This window comes from Rhamphochromis longiceps, linkage group LG9, assembly GCF_057381845.1.
Source record: "Rhamphochromis longiceps isolate RC_006_pf linkage group LG9, R_longiceps_female_GT1.1, whole genome shotgun sequence".
NCBI lineage: Eukaryota > Metazoa > Chordata > Actinopteri > Cichliformes > Cichlidae > Rhamphochromis > Rhamphochromis longiceps.
Genome location: NC_140565.1, coordinates 11,667,777 through 11,683,654, shown reverse-complemented (window position 1 = coordinate 11,683,654; position 15,878 = coordinate 11,667,777). Strand labels below are relative to the sequence as shown.

At 42.3% G+C, this 15,878-nt stretch overlaps 2 protein-coding genes and 1 long non-coding RNA gene across 4 annotated transcripts in view; all 3 read right to left on the bottom strand.

Annotated features, from left to right (window-relative positions):
• LOC146661782 (uncharacterized) overlaps nucleotides 1-15,878 on the bottom strand; it is a 517,204-nt gene that overhangs the window by 352,289 nt on the left and 149,037 nt on the right. The gene's annotated exons all lie outside the window — the stretch shown is intronic.
• On the bottom strand, nucleotides 6,508-7,670 carry LOC146661787 (uncharacterized). Its single transcript, XM_085418295.1, has 2 exons — nucleotides 7,355-7,670; nucleotides 6,508-7,039 (listed from the first exon to the last, which is right to left on the bottom strand). Exons 1-2 carry the CDS (start codon nucleotides 7,434-7,436, stop codon nucleotides 6,648-6,650), a joined length of 474 nt encoding a protein of 157 aa, XP_085274421.1. The 5' UTR covers nucleotides 7,437-7,670; the 3' UTR covers nucleotides 6,508-6,647.
• On the bottom strand, nucleotides 9,444-14,286 carry LOC146661786 (uncharacterized). 2 transcript variants are annotated; one of them, XR_014913270.1, is made up of 4 exons: nucleotides 14,137-14,286; nucleotides 12,528-12,582; nucleotides 12,175-12,271; nucleotides 9,444-10,385 (listed from the first exon to the last, which is right to left on the bottom strand). It is a non-coding gene; the product is annotated as an uncharacterized LOC146661786 (long non-coding RNA). The 2 variants fall into 2 exon arrangements; XR_014913269.1 differs by lacking the exon at nucleotides 14,137-14,286 and adding an exon at nucleotides 13,772-14,096 and having other exon boundaries at nucleotides 9,448-10,385.

Here is a 15,878-nt window from a genome sequence, read left to right as displayed (position 1 = left end):
ACAAACAAACAAACAAACAAACAAAAACAAACAGAGGAGACAGCAAACAACAAAGAGCAACATAATAATAGAGAAAACAAAGCACCATCACAATAAACTAGCTAGTCATAGATATCAGTATTTACTAAGTAATAAACGATATTGTGCAGCACGCAAGATAGACAGCGCACAGTGTGCTTTGAGGCAGCAGCCAAGAAAGCTTTAGTCCGCGTCTGTGAATACCCATGTGTGCATACCTGTGTGGATCAGCATGCTTGCATTCCAAAGGTTTCTCCATGTAATGATCTGCTAGGGAGTGTGGGGGGGCCACAGCCCCGTCCTCCAGGGTGTGAAGCGGGTATGGAGGAGATCAAAACTCCAGACATCCAGAGGCCCCCAGAACACAAGAGACCAAGGAAGACCAACAGAGGGGCAGCCGCGCCACTGTCCCAGTAAGAGCTGAGGAGAGTCCCAGATGAGGGCTCGCCCAGCAGCCGCGGAGCAGAAGTCAGGGGGAGTTGCAGTGACGCGCCCGTGAGCTCCGCCGGCCCCCAGCTGCGCCTGAGTGACCGAGCCCTAGGCCGAGAGGCCGGGGGCACCCCACCTCCAAAGGGGCCCGAGCGAGCCCCAGGCCCCAGGCCCCGATAAGCGGCCGCCAAGGAGTGAGCCGGTGTGTACCCGGACGCCCACCCCCAGACACAAAGAACCACCAACACACCGACACCTGAGGGAGTCCGCCACCGGCAGGGGAAGTGGTGGTGGGTGGAGATAGGCCTCCAAACCTTGGAGGGCCTGAGGTGTCCCCAGAGAGGTGGCGTCTGATACCCAACCTGACATATAGACACAGACATACAGGCACACACAGACACAAACATCCATTCCCACCCTCATGCTCTCATATGCACTCACTCCACACTCAACCAACGTGGAGACAGACATAAAGAGACGCTGTACACACGATCACACTCCCCAAGCGTACTCTACAAACCGGGTCTAGGTACCCTTGCCCCTGGAGGGGGGAATTGCACCCAGACCCAGGTGGTGTTACCCTTTTCCCTGCGGTGGGGAGAGGCAGACCACCCCGACTCCGCAGCAGCAGGGAGGCCCCACACCCCAGACCGCAGTCGGACGGCCAACTCCTCCTACTAGCCCTCCCGCTCCAGCAGGCCGCAGAGAATGGGGGTGGGAGAAGACTCCAAACCTCCCTCCACCCGCTCATTGTAGTGTTGATGCATATGTGTTCTAAGGTGCAATTAAAACCCAGGAGGGCATGGAGCTACCTGCCAAGGAGCAGCAGGTAAGCGCATAGTCCCTCCTGCTAACCCTCAATGACTAAGTGTATTTAAAATTGAGAGGTGGGCAACGACGTCAGGGGTGAGGTTGTACACCCTGATGGTGATTTGGACTCCGTGATTGTGCCCACCCCCAAGATCCTATATGTATGTGTAATGAGAGTGTGAATAATGTGAATGTCTAAGTTGTGGGATAAAATTGAGGCAGAGGCAGCCAGAAGGGGACAGGGGGGGGGGGGGGGGGGGGGTAGCCTCCTCTGCACCCTGGTGACATACCCCCACTCCAAGGCCCTGCATGTGTGGGTGGTTGTGGAGGAGCGGGAAGAGGGAGGCAGCTGGAGATGGGGAGGGAAGGAAGGGAGGGGCAGGTAACCCCTCCCTGGGGCCAGCTCCCCCGCTGACCCCAGTAGGCACTCCCACCCTCCGCGACCCGCCAGGGAAGGGGGGCCCAGGCCCATCAGACCGGGGCCCAGTGCAGTAGCGCCCCCCGGCTCCACAGAGCCCTGGACAGTCCACCCAACCCCACCACAGAGAAAACTGCACCCACCCCACCAACCACACATCTTCCAGACTACATAAGACGGTAAACGCCCAGGCTGAGATCTTCCTCCACCTCTCCTGTATCTCCCCCTCCTGCAGAGAGTTCCTGAGAGAAGAAAGCTCCTGCAAGATGTGACCATCCCCCCCACCAGTTGAAGAGCCCCCCAGGCGGCTCGATGCACCGGCGGCACCCTGCTCCAGGGCCGGGCCCCCATGCACCCACCCGCCCACAACCCCAGCAACACACCAACCAGGACCCGAGCCCCCGAGGCCCGGCCCGGGCCCCAGCCCAGAGACGGAGCGCCCCCAGAACCTCACGCCCATCCCGGACCCACCCAGGGGCAGCCAGGTTGCCAGGTCAGTAACCCGCGTCCGTCAGCACAGACCCTCCCCTAGCCCCGCTGCACGCAGCCGCGAGGAAACAGTCACCTGAGAGCCAACAGAGCCCTCAACCGGACGTGACCGCTACCCCGGGTTGAGCCCCCCAAGGAAGATGCCTCCGGGGAACCCCCCGACGCCCTAAGCCTGTCCCTACCCCCTCACCAATCACAACAGTGAAGGCGGGACCAAACTATGACCCCCCACCCCCACTAGGTGATGGAGCTGATAAAAGGGGCCCAGAGCAATTGATCTAATGTGGTGGCAGAGGCTGTGTCAAGACTAATGTAATCTAATAGATAATTTCTATATTGGTTAGAATTAAGATTATTTTTATTTTTCCAGTTCATGAGGACTGTTTTCTTGGCTATGCATAGGGCAGTGAAGATCATATGGGCTATATTCTTTTCTGAAGTGACATTATCTAAGGGGGAAGTTGGAATGTTACATTTCAGACACTTTGATAAGTCTTCACATATCTCGCGCCAAAACTTTTGCACTGGTGGACAGAACCAAAGAGCGTGGATGTAATTGTCTGGTGTATTGCCTTGACAGTGTGAGCAGTTGTTGGAAGATGTAAAGCCCATCTTGAACATCCGATGACCTGTATAGTGCACTCTATGAAGTATTTTGTATTGTATTAATTGCAGACTGGGATTTTTAATTAATTTAAAAGTTTTTAAGCAAATCTGAGACCAGAAGTTTTGGTCTAGGTTGACTGATAAATCTGCTTCCCACTTTGCAGTAGGAAGGGATATTGATTCATCTAATTTAGAAAGTGTTCTGTATATTTTAGATAATAATTTGGGGGATTTAAGAGTAAGAAAATGTGCCGCACTTAGTGGTGTTTGTAATTCAACTTGACTGAGGTTAAATTTCTTTTTTACTATGGATTTAATTTGTTGATATTCTAAAAACCTTGTCTTGTTGATCCCATATTGTTCAACTAGTCTGTCAAATGGAATAAATTCTGTTCCCTCTAATATATGTTCTAAGTATTTAATTCCTTTACAACTCCATTCTGGGAAATTAATCATATTATTGTTTTGTAATATGTCAGGGTTATTCCAGATAGGTGTACATTTGCATGGGATTAATGAAGACTCCGTTATTTTTAGAAACTCCCACCATGCTGTTAGAGAAAAGCTGATGTTGATACTTTTAAAGCATTCATGTCTTTTGATGTTTGAGCTAATAAATGGTAGGTCTGAAATCTCTAGATCCTTGCATAGTGCCTGTTCAACATCTAGCCAGGGCTCAACTAAGAAGGTATGTTTTAACCATTCTGAGATGAACTGAAGCCTGTTGGCTAAGAAGTATTGGTGAAAATTAGGCAGATCTAATCCTCCTCTATCCTTGGTTCTTTGTAGCGTTTTTAAGCTAATACGCGGGGGTTTATCTTTCCAAAGGAATTTGGAAATATATGAATCCAGAGATCTGAACCAATCTTGTGATGGTTTGTTAGGGATCATCAAAAATAAGTAATTTATTTTTGGCAAGATCATCATTTTTATAGTGGCGACCCTTCCCATGAGTGATATGGGTAAAGATTTCCATCTAGTCAGATCGCCTTCTACTTTCTTTAGAAGTGGGATGTGGTTTAGTTTAGTTAAGTCTGAAAGCTTAGGAGAGATATTAATACCTAAATATTTAATATTTCCGGATTGCAGTGGGGCAGAGGAAGAATTATGGAAGGAGCAGTTAATGGGGAGAACTGTAGATTTTGGCCAGTTAATTGAATAATCTGAAACTCTTGAAAACCAGTTTATTAAAGTAATTACCTCAGAGAGGTTGGTTTGTGTGTTTTGCAGAAAAAGCAACACATCATCCGCATAGAGACTGATTTTATGTTCTATGTTCTTACATTTTATGCCCTTAATTGTTGTAGCCTGTCTAAATGCTGCTGCTAGAGGTTCGATAAAAATTGCAAAAAGTGAGGGGGAGAGTGGGCATCCCTGTCTGGTGCCCCTCAGGAGACAGAAGCTGGAGGATGTCTGGTCATTTGTTCTGATACGAGCCGTTGGGGAATTGTATAATATTCTTATCCAGTTTATGAAAGAGTTTCCAAAACCAAATTTGTGTAAAGTTGCGAATAAAAATTTCCAATTAACTCTGTCAAATGCTTTTTCTGCATCTAGAGATAATATTATGGCTTCGATGTTTTTATCGTATGAGTAGTCTATTAAATTAAGTAATCTACGAGTGTTTGTTGAGGAGTGCCGACCTTTTATGAAACCAGTTTGGTCAGGATGAATTAAGAGGGGGGTCATTTTCTCTAATCTCTTTGAGAGAGTTTTGCAGATTATTTTAAGGTCTACATTTAAAAGAGAAATTGGACGATAGCTTGAGGGAAATAAAGGGTCTTTGCCTGGTTTTAGCAGGAGACTAATGTTGGCAGAATTCATATTTGGTGGTAGTCTGCCATTTTCCTCGATTTCCTGCAACATGCCGTGGAATACTGGTGCCAAAATTGTCCAGAATTCTTTGTAGAATTCTGCAGGGAAGCCGTCTGGACCTGGAGCCTTATTATTGGGCATACTTATCAGGGCTTCCTGGAGTTCACTTGGCGTCAGTGGCGAATCCAATTCCATTGCTTGACTGTCTAGTAATTTTGGAAGAGTTACGTTGTCAAGAAACAGATCAATTTCATTTTTAGATGGGTTTATTTGTGGTGAGTATAAAGTTTCATAGAAATCCCTAAAAATGTTGTTTATTCTTCCAGGATCATATATTGTGTTCCCCGATAAATCTTTAGCAGCACATATAGTTGTTTTTTCTTTATTTATTTTTAGCTGGTTAGCTAGAAATCGACCTGATTTGTTACTGTGTTCAAAATTCTGCAAGCGAAGTCTTTGTATAAGGAATTGTGTTTTTTTATTAATAGTTTCATTTAATTCTAGTTTTGTTTTGCATATTTTGTTCAATGTTTCCTGATCTTGGTGGGACGCGTAGGCTTCTTCTAGTGATTTGATGTTTTTTTCTAATTCCTGAATATTTTTGTTTTCTTCTTTCTTTTTGTGTGATGAGAAAGAAATTATTTTACCTCTCATCACAGCTTTCCCTGCTTCCCATAGAACAGAAGCAGATATTCCGGGAGTGTCATTAAAGTCTAAATATGAAGTCCATTCCTTTTTAAAGTATTTAATAAAGTCTTCATCTTTAAGTAGTGATATATTAAATCTCCAGTTTTTACTTGGCGTAGTATTATTCTTGTGCATTAGTGTTAAAGATACAGGAGCATGATCGCTGACAGCTATAGGATGAATCTCAGTGTCTGAAATGTCACACAGCAGTGAGCTGCTGACCAAAAAATAATCCAGACGAGAGTAAGAGTGATGAACATGCGAGAAAAAAGTATATTCCTTACTGGTGGGGTGAAGAGAGCGCCATGCATCGCAAAGACCAAAGTCGTTCATATACTGTTTGATTATATTTGTGGACTGCCAATTACGCTGAGTTCCTGTTGTGTTGAGCCTATCCATTTCTTCATTTAGTCCAAGGTTGAGGTCACCGCCAAGAATGAGTGTGCAATCAAGGTGTTCAGAGAGTGCACTAAAAAAACCGTGGAAGAATGAGGGTTCATCAACATTTGGACCATATATACTAACAATACATAGTTTTTTGTTCAATATTGATAGTTTAATAATTAGAAATCTACCCTCTGGATCTATAACTGTATCGAGTACTGTAAAATTAACATTTTTATGTATTAAAATTGCTACTCCCCGTTGTCTAGAATTATAACCGGCTGCAAACACGTTAGGAAACTCAGGTGTTTTAAGTTCATTTAAACCTGTGACAGGTTTGTGAGTTTCTTGTAATAAAACAACATCTGCCTGTAGTTTTTTAAGCTGGTTAAATATTTTTAACCTCTTTCCTCTGGTGCCAGCTCCATTTACATTCCATGTGACAAACCTCAGCATGCCCTTAATTGTGCGTGTATGTCTAATGATGTATGCTGGGTGTTTCGTTTAGACAGGTGGAGAGAATATGGAAACATCCCTTGTTTGTAAATAGAAAGAGAAAAAGAAGTGTGGTGAGAGACTCCATAAGTCTGACTATGTGTGTGAATATTCACTAATATGAACAAGCGTGGCTTGCTTATGTGTCCTGCAAGTCTGTGCATGCTGTGAGGCTGTTGTGAATGTGCTGTCGTTGAGCTGATGTGTTTGCGTGATCGTGTTGTGAAAATATGGAGAAATAGAGGGTGTTGTTTGTAGGTGAGTGGGGAAGTAGGTGACCACAGCAGTGAAAGACAAGAGAAAGAAAGAAACCACATGAACTGTGAGCGACAACAAAAAAAAGGAAACGAAAACATTCCAATTAAAGCAATGACGGAGGGTGACGGTGTTATATCTGCTATGACATCCTACTGATATTACTAGGTTAAACACATTTTAAAGGAGAAAGTGTGAATGAATAAGAAAAGAGTGTAGCGGGTTCTTATCTGGAGTGCAGTCAGTATAACCACGGTGTGGTGCTGGGGTCGCGGTACAGCTGTCCGTCCACGTAGAGCCGGTCCACAGCGATGACAGCACGGGAGCCTTTCTGGATAAAGCTACGTCGAACTGGGAACAGGACCTTGCGTCGTTCCAGGATCTCTTTGGGGAACTGGTCGTTCACGCTGAAGTCCGTTCCTTTCAGCTCTCTGCCGCGACTCTTCACCTGTTCCTTCTGTTTGAATTGACTGAATTTGGCCACAATAGGCCGTGGTCTCCCGGTCCGCGACCGCGCGCCCCCCAAGCGATGTACTCTATCGAAGTCGATGTTCTTTACGGTGTCCTCCGGCAGCTTCAGGTGGATTTTAATGAAGCTTTTCACCGTTGCCTCTGCGTCCTCTCCGGCAGTTTCTGGAATACCAGAAAACACAAGATTATCTCTCATGCTACGGGCTTGTAGATCGATAACGGACTCTTTTATTTTTTTATTTTCAATGTTTAGCTGGGTCACGTTATCGGTGAGAGATTTAACCGACTCCCGTAGCGTGGCATTTTCAGCGGCAAGCGTTTCCACCTGCCGCTGGCTGAATTCCAGGGATTCTCTCAGAGATTTAAATTCCCGGTGTAAAATCTCCACCAGGGACAGCCTCGCATCGAAACTGGACAATCGCTTGTCGATTGACTCCAGGATTTCTGCGATGTCTTTGCCGGCAGGCGATGTTGTACCGGGGGAGTCTGCCTGGCGACTTCTCTTCGATGACGGCGTCTCGATTTTGGCCGGGGAAGATGCACTCTGGGCCTTATGCATTACTAAATCTTGAAAACAGCGGTCGATGTAATCTTGGAGAGCGTCTAAACTCTCCCCGTTGTCCTCCAGGGTGTTAGAGATGATAAAACAGATGTTGTTAGTTATATGACAATTGATTAGTATATTTGGTAATACTGAAGCTTGGAAAACCTTTGTTAAACTCTATGCTACCATTTGCTTTTTCTCCGCCAAAATCTCCGGCGTCTGACGTCACCTACAACATCACTTCCGTCACTTACCTCACTTCCGTCCGTCACTTACCCTTTCATGCTGCTGATGTTTCACAATAAAAGCCACGATAAGAAACAGAAAAGCTGTAAAAAAACATTTGATTGAATTGGGGGAAATGTCTGAATCTATCTAGTGTGATATTATTCTGTTATCATATGTTACCTTATATATGTAATCAAAGTAGTTGAATTATAATAACAGCTGTAGGACATATATTATCCTTTAGTTTAGATGGTGTGCTGTGTATGTAGTTTAGTCCTCATTATACTTTTGGGTTAAAAGAACATAATCATTTTGTAGTTCATTAGATAAGTGTGCATCACTCTGTATCCTTGATCTGCTGTGAATGTCTTACACTGTTTTCTTGACATGCTTTATTGTTGAATCATAAAAAGAAGGTTGTAAGCAGGAGACTTGGTGTCTAGGGCAGAAGAGATAAATCACATTCCATACCCCCACCTTCCTTAGAGCAGAAAGACAGGGAGCCAAGGTCAGGAGCCAGTCTCGCTAAGAATTAGAAAAACATGTGAAGATGTAGCTTTTATGACTAGGTGGGGGTCGTCAGAAGCTATAAGAGGCTGTGTAACCCGTCACCATTTTGAGATTTGCTGTGACCCTCTTCATGCATGTCTCCCCATCATGATGGTTCTAATGTTCATAAGTGTTGAATTGTATGGAAATAAATGATTGTTGATTGAGCATTTATACACCGAGTACTGTCCTTCCTTCAGCCCAAAGATTAAAAGAATTGGGAGATTTCAACAACTTGGTGCCGTGTGACCCGGATCTTTGGTGTGCTGAGGAGGTGCAGATTTGGCCTGTGGTGAGATCGTGAGGCGAGGCGAACAGAGGGCGGCCTAAAACAGAAAGGTAAGCACAGCCTGTTGTATTATAAATACCAAATGTGCATATTGGGCTTTCCAAATTAATCTGTTTGCTGAGTTACACGTATTTTCACATTAAATTTGTCGGTGTCTGGTTTTTGGCGCAAGATACTAACAACATAAGTTGAGGCTGAATTCCAGTGTGTTAGATAAACTGCTTCTACCGAGAAACTAATAATACACTACGTTGAGCTAGTTGCAGTTAAACTGCTTCTACCGAGAAACTAATAATACACTACGTTGAGCTAGTTGCAGTTAAACTGCTTCTACCGAGAAACTAATAATACACTACGTTGAGCTAGTTGCAGCCCACTTTACCTTCCACATTTAACTTTGTTTAAGACTGGCTTCTGTAGCAATAATACATTAGAATATCTTTTGGAGACGCGGCCATAAGTCCAGTACATTGAAAAGAGGTTTTGAAGTTAGTTTATGATGTCGGTTAAGTCCACGTGGATGCGGCTATAAAATTGAATATAGAATTAAGGAAAAGCAGATGCTGGCTCACGGTGCAGTTGAGCACTGGCAACGCCAAAAGCGCAACACGTCCGTAGGTTTTGGTTTATGATACGGCCGTGTTCCGGTGATGCGGCTGTGAGTACAGTACACTGTAAAACCTAATAAGTTCACAGAACTCAAAAATTGTTGTGTAACAGATTACACAACAATTTTTTAGTGATGTTTTTAAAAGTTTTAAGTTTAACTAAAATAAAAATTATAGTTGCAGTTGCCTTAAATTACCTCAATGTTAACTCATAAATGTTGATATTCCTCAACTTATAATTAGGGAGTAATAAACTCAAAATGTTCAATATTTTTCAACTTAATTAAGGTGGGAAATACACTTAAAATATTTTACATATTGCAACTCATACGATGTGGGAAATAAACTCAAACTTTTTCATATTTTCTAACTTATAATATGGGAAATAACACTTAATCTTCAATATTTTTAAAATACTGTGGGAAATACACTTACAAATAATTCTAAACTGTTTGCCCAGTAAATTATAATCAGCTAAAAGTGTTAGAAAACATGAAAGTAACAACACTAACAATTTAACAACTTTTTATTAAACACAATGTGCTTTTAAAAAGGCACAAACAACAGAGCTCACTCATAAAAAAGTGCTTCATAAATAAAACAAGAGAAAAAGACTCCAAGGGTCTCCATCTCAATTCTAAAATTCAATAACATTTTCAGTATTAACAGCAATTGCAGCTATTAGAACATTGAGGCATTTAACACTTACTGTACCTTGACAGCTGCAGCTCACTTTCTTTTTTAAAAATACATTAAAAAAAAAACAGTACTGGTTTCCACTGCTGTACTTATAGGGAACAAACATCAAGGCAGTGCATTTACGTATTAGGCAACAGAACATTAAACATGAATAGTGAACTGAACAGTCATTCATCTTAAATGTGAGGTAGAAGAGGCAAATGATTAGGAAAAACAAACAAACAAAAAAGCTTCCTCAATACTCAGCTCAACAAGTAGTCCATTGTGAGTGATTCACTCATTGAACAAATCATTCTTCAGCATCACTAGACGCCCTTTCAGTGGTTTGTTGTCCTCAAGGCACATCACAACCTTCTGGATAAATGTGAATGTAAGCTCAAGTTTCTTTGGGTATTGTAGGTCTAGTGCATAGATGTACCCAAAGAGCAGGAGAAATGACTCAGCCAGATTTGTGGGACCATTCACAAGTATTTCATCCTCAACGACGATGCAGATGCTTTCGGGACTGAAGAGGGCCGAATCAGTAGTGTCATCCGTGACAACTGTCAGCAGAGCCACAGGAGTGTCAGTGAGGTCTGGACCATCTGCTGACTGCAAAACAAAAATAATACAAGAACGAGTTCAGCCCCACAAGGACACAAATCATGCTATTGATTAGAGGTGTGAATCTTCATAAGTCACACGTTTCTTTTAGGATTATAATTAGGGCTGGGTATCGTCACTGATTTCTAGAATCGATTCAATTCCGATTCACAAGGTCCCGAATCGCTTCGATCCACGATTCGATTTAATTCTGGGAAATTTTGACAGTCAGAAATATAATTCAGATCAGTACATTTACATATTTTTGTATCAATAAAAAGGAAGCTGACACATGCAAGACTTTATCAAAGGTGTGAGCGTCACAGCAGATGCCTTTGTGTCAAAGTAGCTGAGAATAAAACACAGAAAAACATGAAGGTGATTTTCCTGGCCTGGGATTTTATAAAAATATTCTGCAGTACATCAAAAACGAAAGAAAACCATTAATCAACATATGAACATTACCTCTGACGTTACAGCGGTTTTATTAGAGACACGGCTAAGCGTTTTGCATTTTGAATAATTTTAAAAAGTTTAAATTTGTTCAGTATTGAACAGCAGAAATTAGGTTTTCTTTTCGGAAGAATGTAAAAGGGAAAAAAACAGCGGCCGACAGCGCTGTAAGCAACAGTAGACTTGTGCGTAGCGCGCGCGCGCGAGAGAGAGAGAGAGAGAGAGAGAGAGAGAGAGAGAGAGAGAGAGAGAGAGAGAGAGAGAGAGAGAGAGAGAGAGAGAGAGAGAGAGAGAGAGAGAGAGAGAGAGAGAGAGAGAGAGAGAGAGAGAGAGAGAGAGAGATGGAAGCAAAACAGTAAAAGTCAGAGTGAATTCATGATGTTTATGTGAAGCGTTTGGATCTTCTTTTGCTGCTGGTTCGGTCAATATTGTTGGAGAGAGATCAAACTAACAGCTTTAGAATCAGCGCATAAAGGGCGTGAACACAAAGCGCGGACCCGCCGACAGATCAGAATCAGCGAGCTGTCGGCTTTCAGCCCCGACCGTGAGAAAGGCGACATCTAACTGATTCTGATCCGCGGGTCGCGCTGTGTGTTTACGTCTATGTGCAGAATCCGTGTACCTGCTCTCATTTACTGTCTTAACTGTTTGGTGGTTCTTGAAATTTTGTGAGATGTCACCTGAGATTCTGGCATTTCGGGCAAAATAAATTTATATTAAAAAATCGATTCAGGATTTTAATGAATCGATTTTACGTTTGCTTAGGCTGCTGCCCCCGCGACCTGGCTCCGGATAAAGCGGATGAAGATGGATGGATGGATTTTACGTTATCCAAGCCAGAATCGATTTTAATCGATGAATCGATTATAAAAACCCACCCCTAATTATAATGTCAACGATTTAATTTGATATTGCATTATCATGATGCATTACAATAATCTTAATTTGGGTTTGGTTTCAAAACATATGTTTAAATAAGTGTTTTCAATAATAAATATATGCCAAGATATTTGTTTTTGTTATTTATCAAACATTTCTCTGACCACAACATGGCACCTCCAAAAAAATAGAACACTTGAATTTTAAAAAGGGAGATAGATTATTATACAAAAAAAATCTGCAGATAAAAACTTTCAACTATTTTCATGTTTTCTGGTTTATGCGTAACAATCTTCTTGCAATCTTATTCAACAATAGTTGATATATGGGAGAAAACAAGTCAGATGAGGACTGTGTTGAACCTCCTTCCTGATATACACCCTGGTTCTCCTTGAGTTCTGAGCGATGTCATATGTTCGACTGAACAGCTAGGCAAAGGGGTTGATGCTGAGGCCAGTACACTTACATCACAAGTCCTGAATAACGTGGAGGCATCTTCACGCAGGTACACAGGAAGTGCAAGAAGGACGAGGGCCCGTCTTGTATTTACATCATGCTTGTTCCTAGATGAACATACAATATCTATTAGAATAGTATTTACACAAATGCAGAGTAAAAACAAAGTGTTGGATAGCCATGTTCTGATTGTCATTGTTATAGATCAGGGGTGTCCAAACTTTTTGTGTAACGGGCTAAACCTGTCAATCTTGAAGGGTAACCCAAAAAAAATCTAAAAATTTTGAATAATTCAGGGCAAAATTCTCTAGTTTCTTTGTATTTATTTTTTATTTAAATTAGGACACAAATTATATAACTCACCCACTGACAACTGGTGAAATGTTGATTCTCTGTAGCGCTCCTTGCAGTCTCATATCTGTAAACAATATGTGCACAAAGACGACTTATTAATGTTCAAAAACATTTTTTGCACAGCACACACACGTAGTCAGCTGATCTCATCTTATGCAGATCTGCTCCTTGATCAAGTGACATTTGTCCAGATTTTTGGCACGAGTGACGTCGAATCAGCACAGCAGCTGGATGGCCCGATTTACATACCCAGCGCAGCTGATACTCACCACAATAATTTACTAAGATTATATCCACTCCTGTTATTAAGTCCAGTTCAGTCTGTTAATGTTAACCGTTTCAAACTAATGTTAATAGGTGTGTTGCTAAGCTTAATAACTTAAATAACAAACTTGAAATTTACCCGTCCTATTTTCCCTTTTATTGTTTTTTCTCTGTGCTGTAAATCTTCTATCTAAGAAGAAATCTGAGGCTCCTGTTCTGAAAATAAGCTACCAAAGCTTTTTCTGAATGAATCAATAAAGATCCATTTATGGAAAGCTGTGATGAAGGCAGTTTTGTCTTTAATTATATTCAACAATATAACATATTCGACCACTTTTAAGTGATTTTGTGATCTTTAATACACTAAAGTTAAGGTTATTTACCCAATTTCTAGTAAGTGGTCCTCAGTGAAAAAAGTTTGGACACCCCAGCCTTACAGGTTAGGGAGTATTTGTGATCCGCACAGTCTGCATCAATGATTTTTTCTTAGCCTGGGAGCAGAACGCGGCTCTTTATTTTCATTTCATTTCATTTATCTATCAAAGATCGATAGGGTCTGGCTTAAAGGTGTCAAGGAGGCGCCTCAGTCTGGCTGGCTGAGCCTTGTCGAATTAGCGCGAACAATTTAGCTGAACTTCTTTCGTAGCACCGAGTTCGACCAGTGTATAATGTTAGGCTGAATCAGGCGATGCGTTTTTCCGCAAGCCTTGACTTGTAGAGCTCGCTTAGTGGAATACCCCTCTAAACTGTTAAAAGGATTTCGAGATTATCTCACAACCACACATTTGAGACTACGAAAAAATACAAACATGTGTCTAATTACCATCATGATAACACACTCATGTTGTTTATTATTGTTCGCTTCATGCTAGCACACACACACACACACACACACACACACACACACACACACACACACACACACACAGCTCAACAGCGTAAACTACTGACTGTGTAACACGGACACTTATTGAAATAAGTATACTCACAATACGCACGTGCATTACCGGCGAATACGACAACCGGTAGAAACGGACAGTGGAAAGTTTTAGTAGAAAGTTCAAATGCATGGAGGTAGAACTGCCACCGTCAACTTCCCGGGCAAGAATACAATGCATTATGGGAAATGTTGTCCCCCACGGAAAACCGCCAAAACGTTACACCATTCTAATTTGAAATAACATTACGTATTTGTCACATTCGAAAATTTCTAAAATTACAATTACTTGGATTCGAATTCATTTATAACAAACATTCACTGTGCACAAAGTACGAATATATTTCCAGTAAAAAATAAAAAAAAGAATGTTTATCGAAATTAAATTTAAACAAAACAAAAACACGTTAGACTTACCAAATTTATGGCAGTTGATGAAAAGAAATAAGGTGGTGGTCGTGGTGGGTTGAAGTTGGGGACTCTTAATCCACACGTCTGGCCAAATCTTCCCCGCATCAAGGTAAATTCAAGATGGCTGACTCAGCTTTCCTGAAGGAGCGACAAGACTCCACCCACCAGAACGTCACTAATATATGCTTCTTAAACTTTTTGAGCGTTCCAAACAAATTAGCTAAAATATATTGAGCCCTATTCAATTAAAGCTGCATAAAAGCCAACAGAGCTCAATACTTTATAGTTTGCTTAACTACAAAACGACATTTGAGTGTTATGAGCTTATTAGTTATGAGCTAGGACAACTGTTAGGGATTACAGTGTAGTGAGGGGTGCTGGTTTCAGCACATGGAATAGAGGTTTGACGGTGGTTTATGGTGTCGGTTGAGCCTCGAGGGCTGCGGTCATAAAATAATAAGTAAAATTTTACTTGCCATGAAATAAAGGTAAAGCAGAACCTGGTTTATGGTATCAGTAATAGTTTTACGATGCGATTTTGCCCCGTTGTGGCGCCCATAAGCGCAGAGAAAGGGGTATTTTGGTCTATGGTCCGGTTGTGCTTCAGAAGAATTCTAACAGTTGAGCTCAGAGGTTTCTGTGTAAATTTCTGCTGATGAAAAGCGCTCTCTGTGGGTCTCACTGTGGGTGCTGTGTGTGAGGCGCGCTCTGAGTGTGTTTCTGTGTGTGAAGTGTGAGCACAGTCACAGTGACGGTTGATGTGTGACTAGGAGGACACTAGAGCAAAGACACATTTTAGGATCAAAGGTTGATGCCTAGTGGACCTGTAGAAACTAATTTTGTTCATGGTGTGGCGACCCTCCTGTCTGTGGACGCACAGGCCAGTCCAGCGGCGTCTGGGTGCCGAGGTGGTGACTTGGGAACTGAGGACTCCCGCATAGCTACAGAAAAACCCTGGAACCGCAGTGTAATCACGGGTTCACATTTATTCTGGAATAGAACAAGACACATTTTGCGAACAAAGGTTGAGTCTAGATTAGTAAAGAAATATAAAAAGGTTGAATTCCTCGTTTCAGTGGTTGAAATTGTTGTGTGCCTGTCCCCTGACGAGTGTGAAATTAAAATAAAGAGGGAATTTGGAGCCACATAGAGATAGACGGGCATAATTGGGTGTATTACTCTGTGGTGTAATAAAAATAAAAATAAAAATAAAAATAAAAAGAGAGATAGTAAGAGGTGTGTAGTGGAGAATTATGGAGGAGTAGAGAGAGGAATGTGTTGGGAGACTGGCGTGCAGTTTACGCTGTCAAGGTAGGCGAGTTGCCTGCTTATCTGTTTAACAGTGATGAAAATGAAATTAAATAAATCTCTTAGTGTGTTAATACAGGAAGCTGCGGACCTGGACCAACTGCCCCCACAGCACAGCGGCCGAAGCAAAATTATAAGTAATGGGAACCACACCCAGCACGAATCAGCAGCTGTGAAACAGACAGCAGCGAGGAGAGAATTAGAGGAGAAATGAAGGGTTTAAGAGCACATGAAATTGGGTTGAATTTTGGGGCCAACGGACTTGTGGAGGTTGGGAAGGCGTCCGGAGCATCACAACAAAAGGTGAAACAAAAACACACACAAGCAGAGAAATGTGAGAGAAAGGCTCCTTTTAAGGTAACGCCTAGTTTGAGAAAAGTTAAACCTGCCTGCCTACAAATGCACACACATGCAATGAAAAAACAGCTTACACTCATGAA

Coding starts and splice junctions, on each gene's coding strand:
- LOC146661787 (XM_085418295.1), bottom strand. CDS start 7,436: ATGCATAAGGCCCAGAGTGCATCTTCCCCGGCCAAAATCGAGACGCCG. Junction 7,040..7,354: donor TCGCCAGGCAGACTCCCCCG/GTACAACATCGC, acceptor CTGGTATTCCAG/AAACTGCCGGAGAGGACGCA.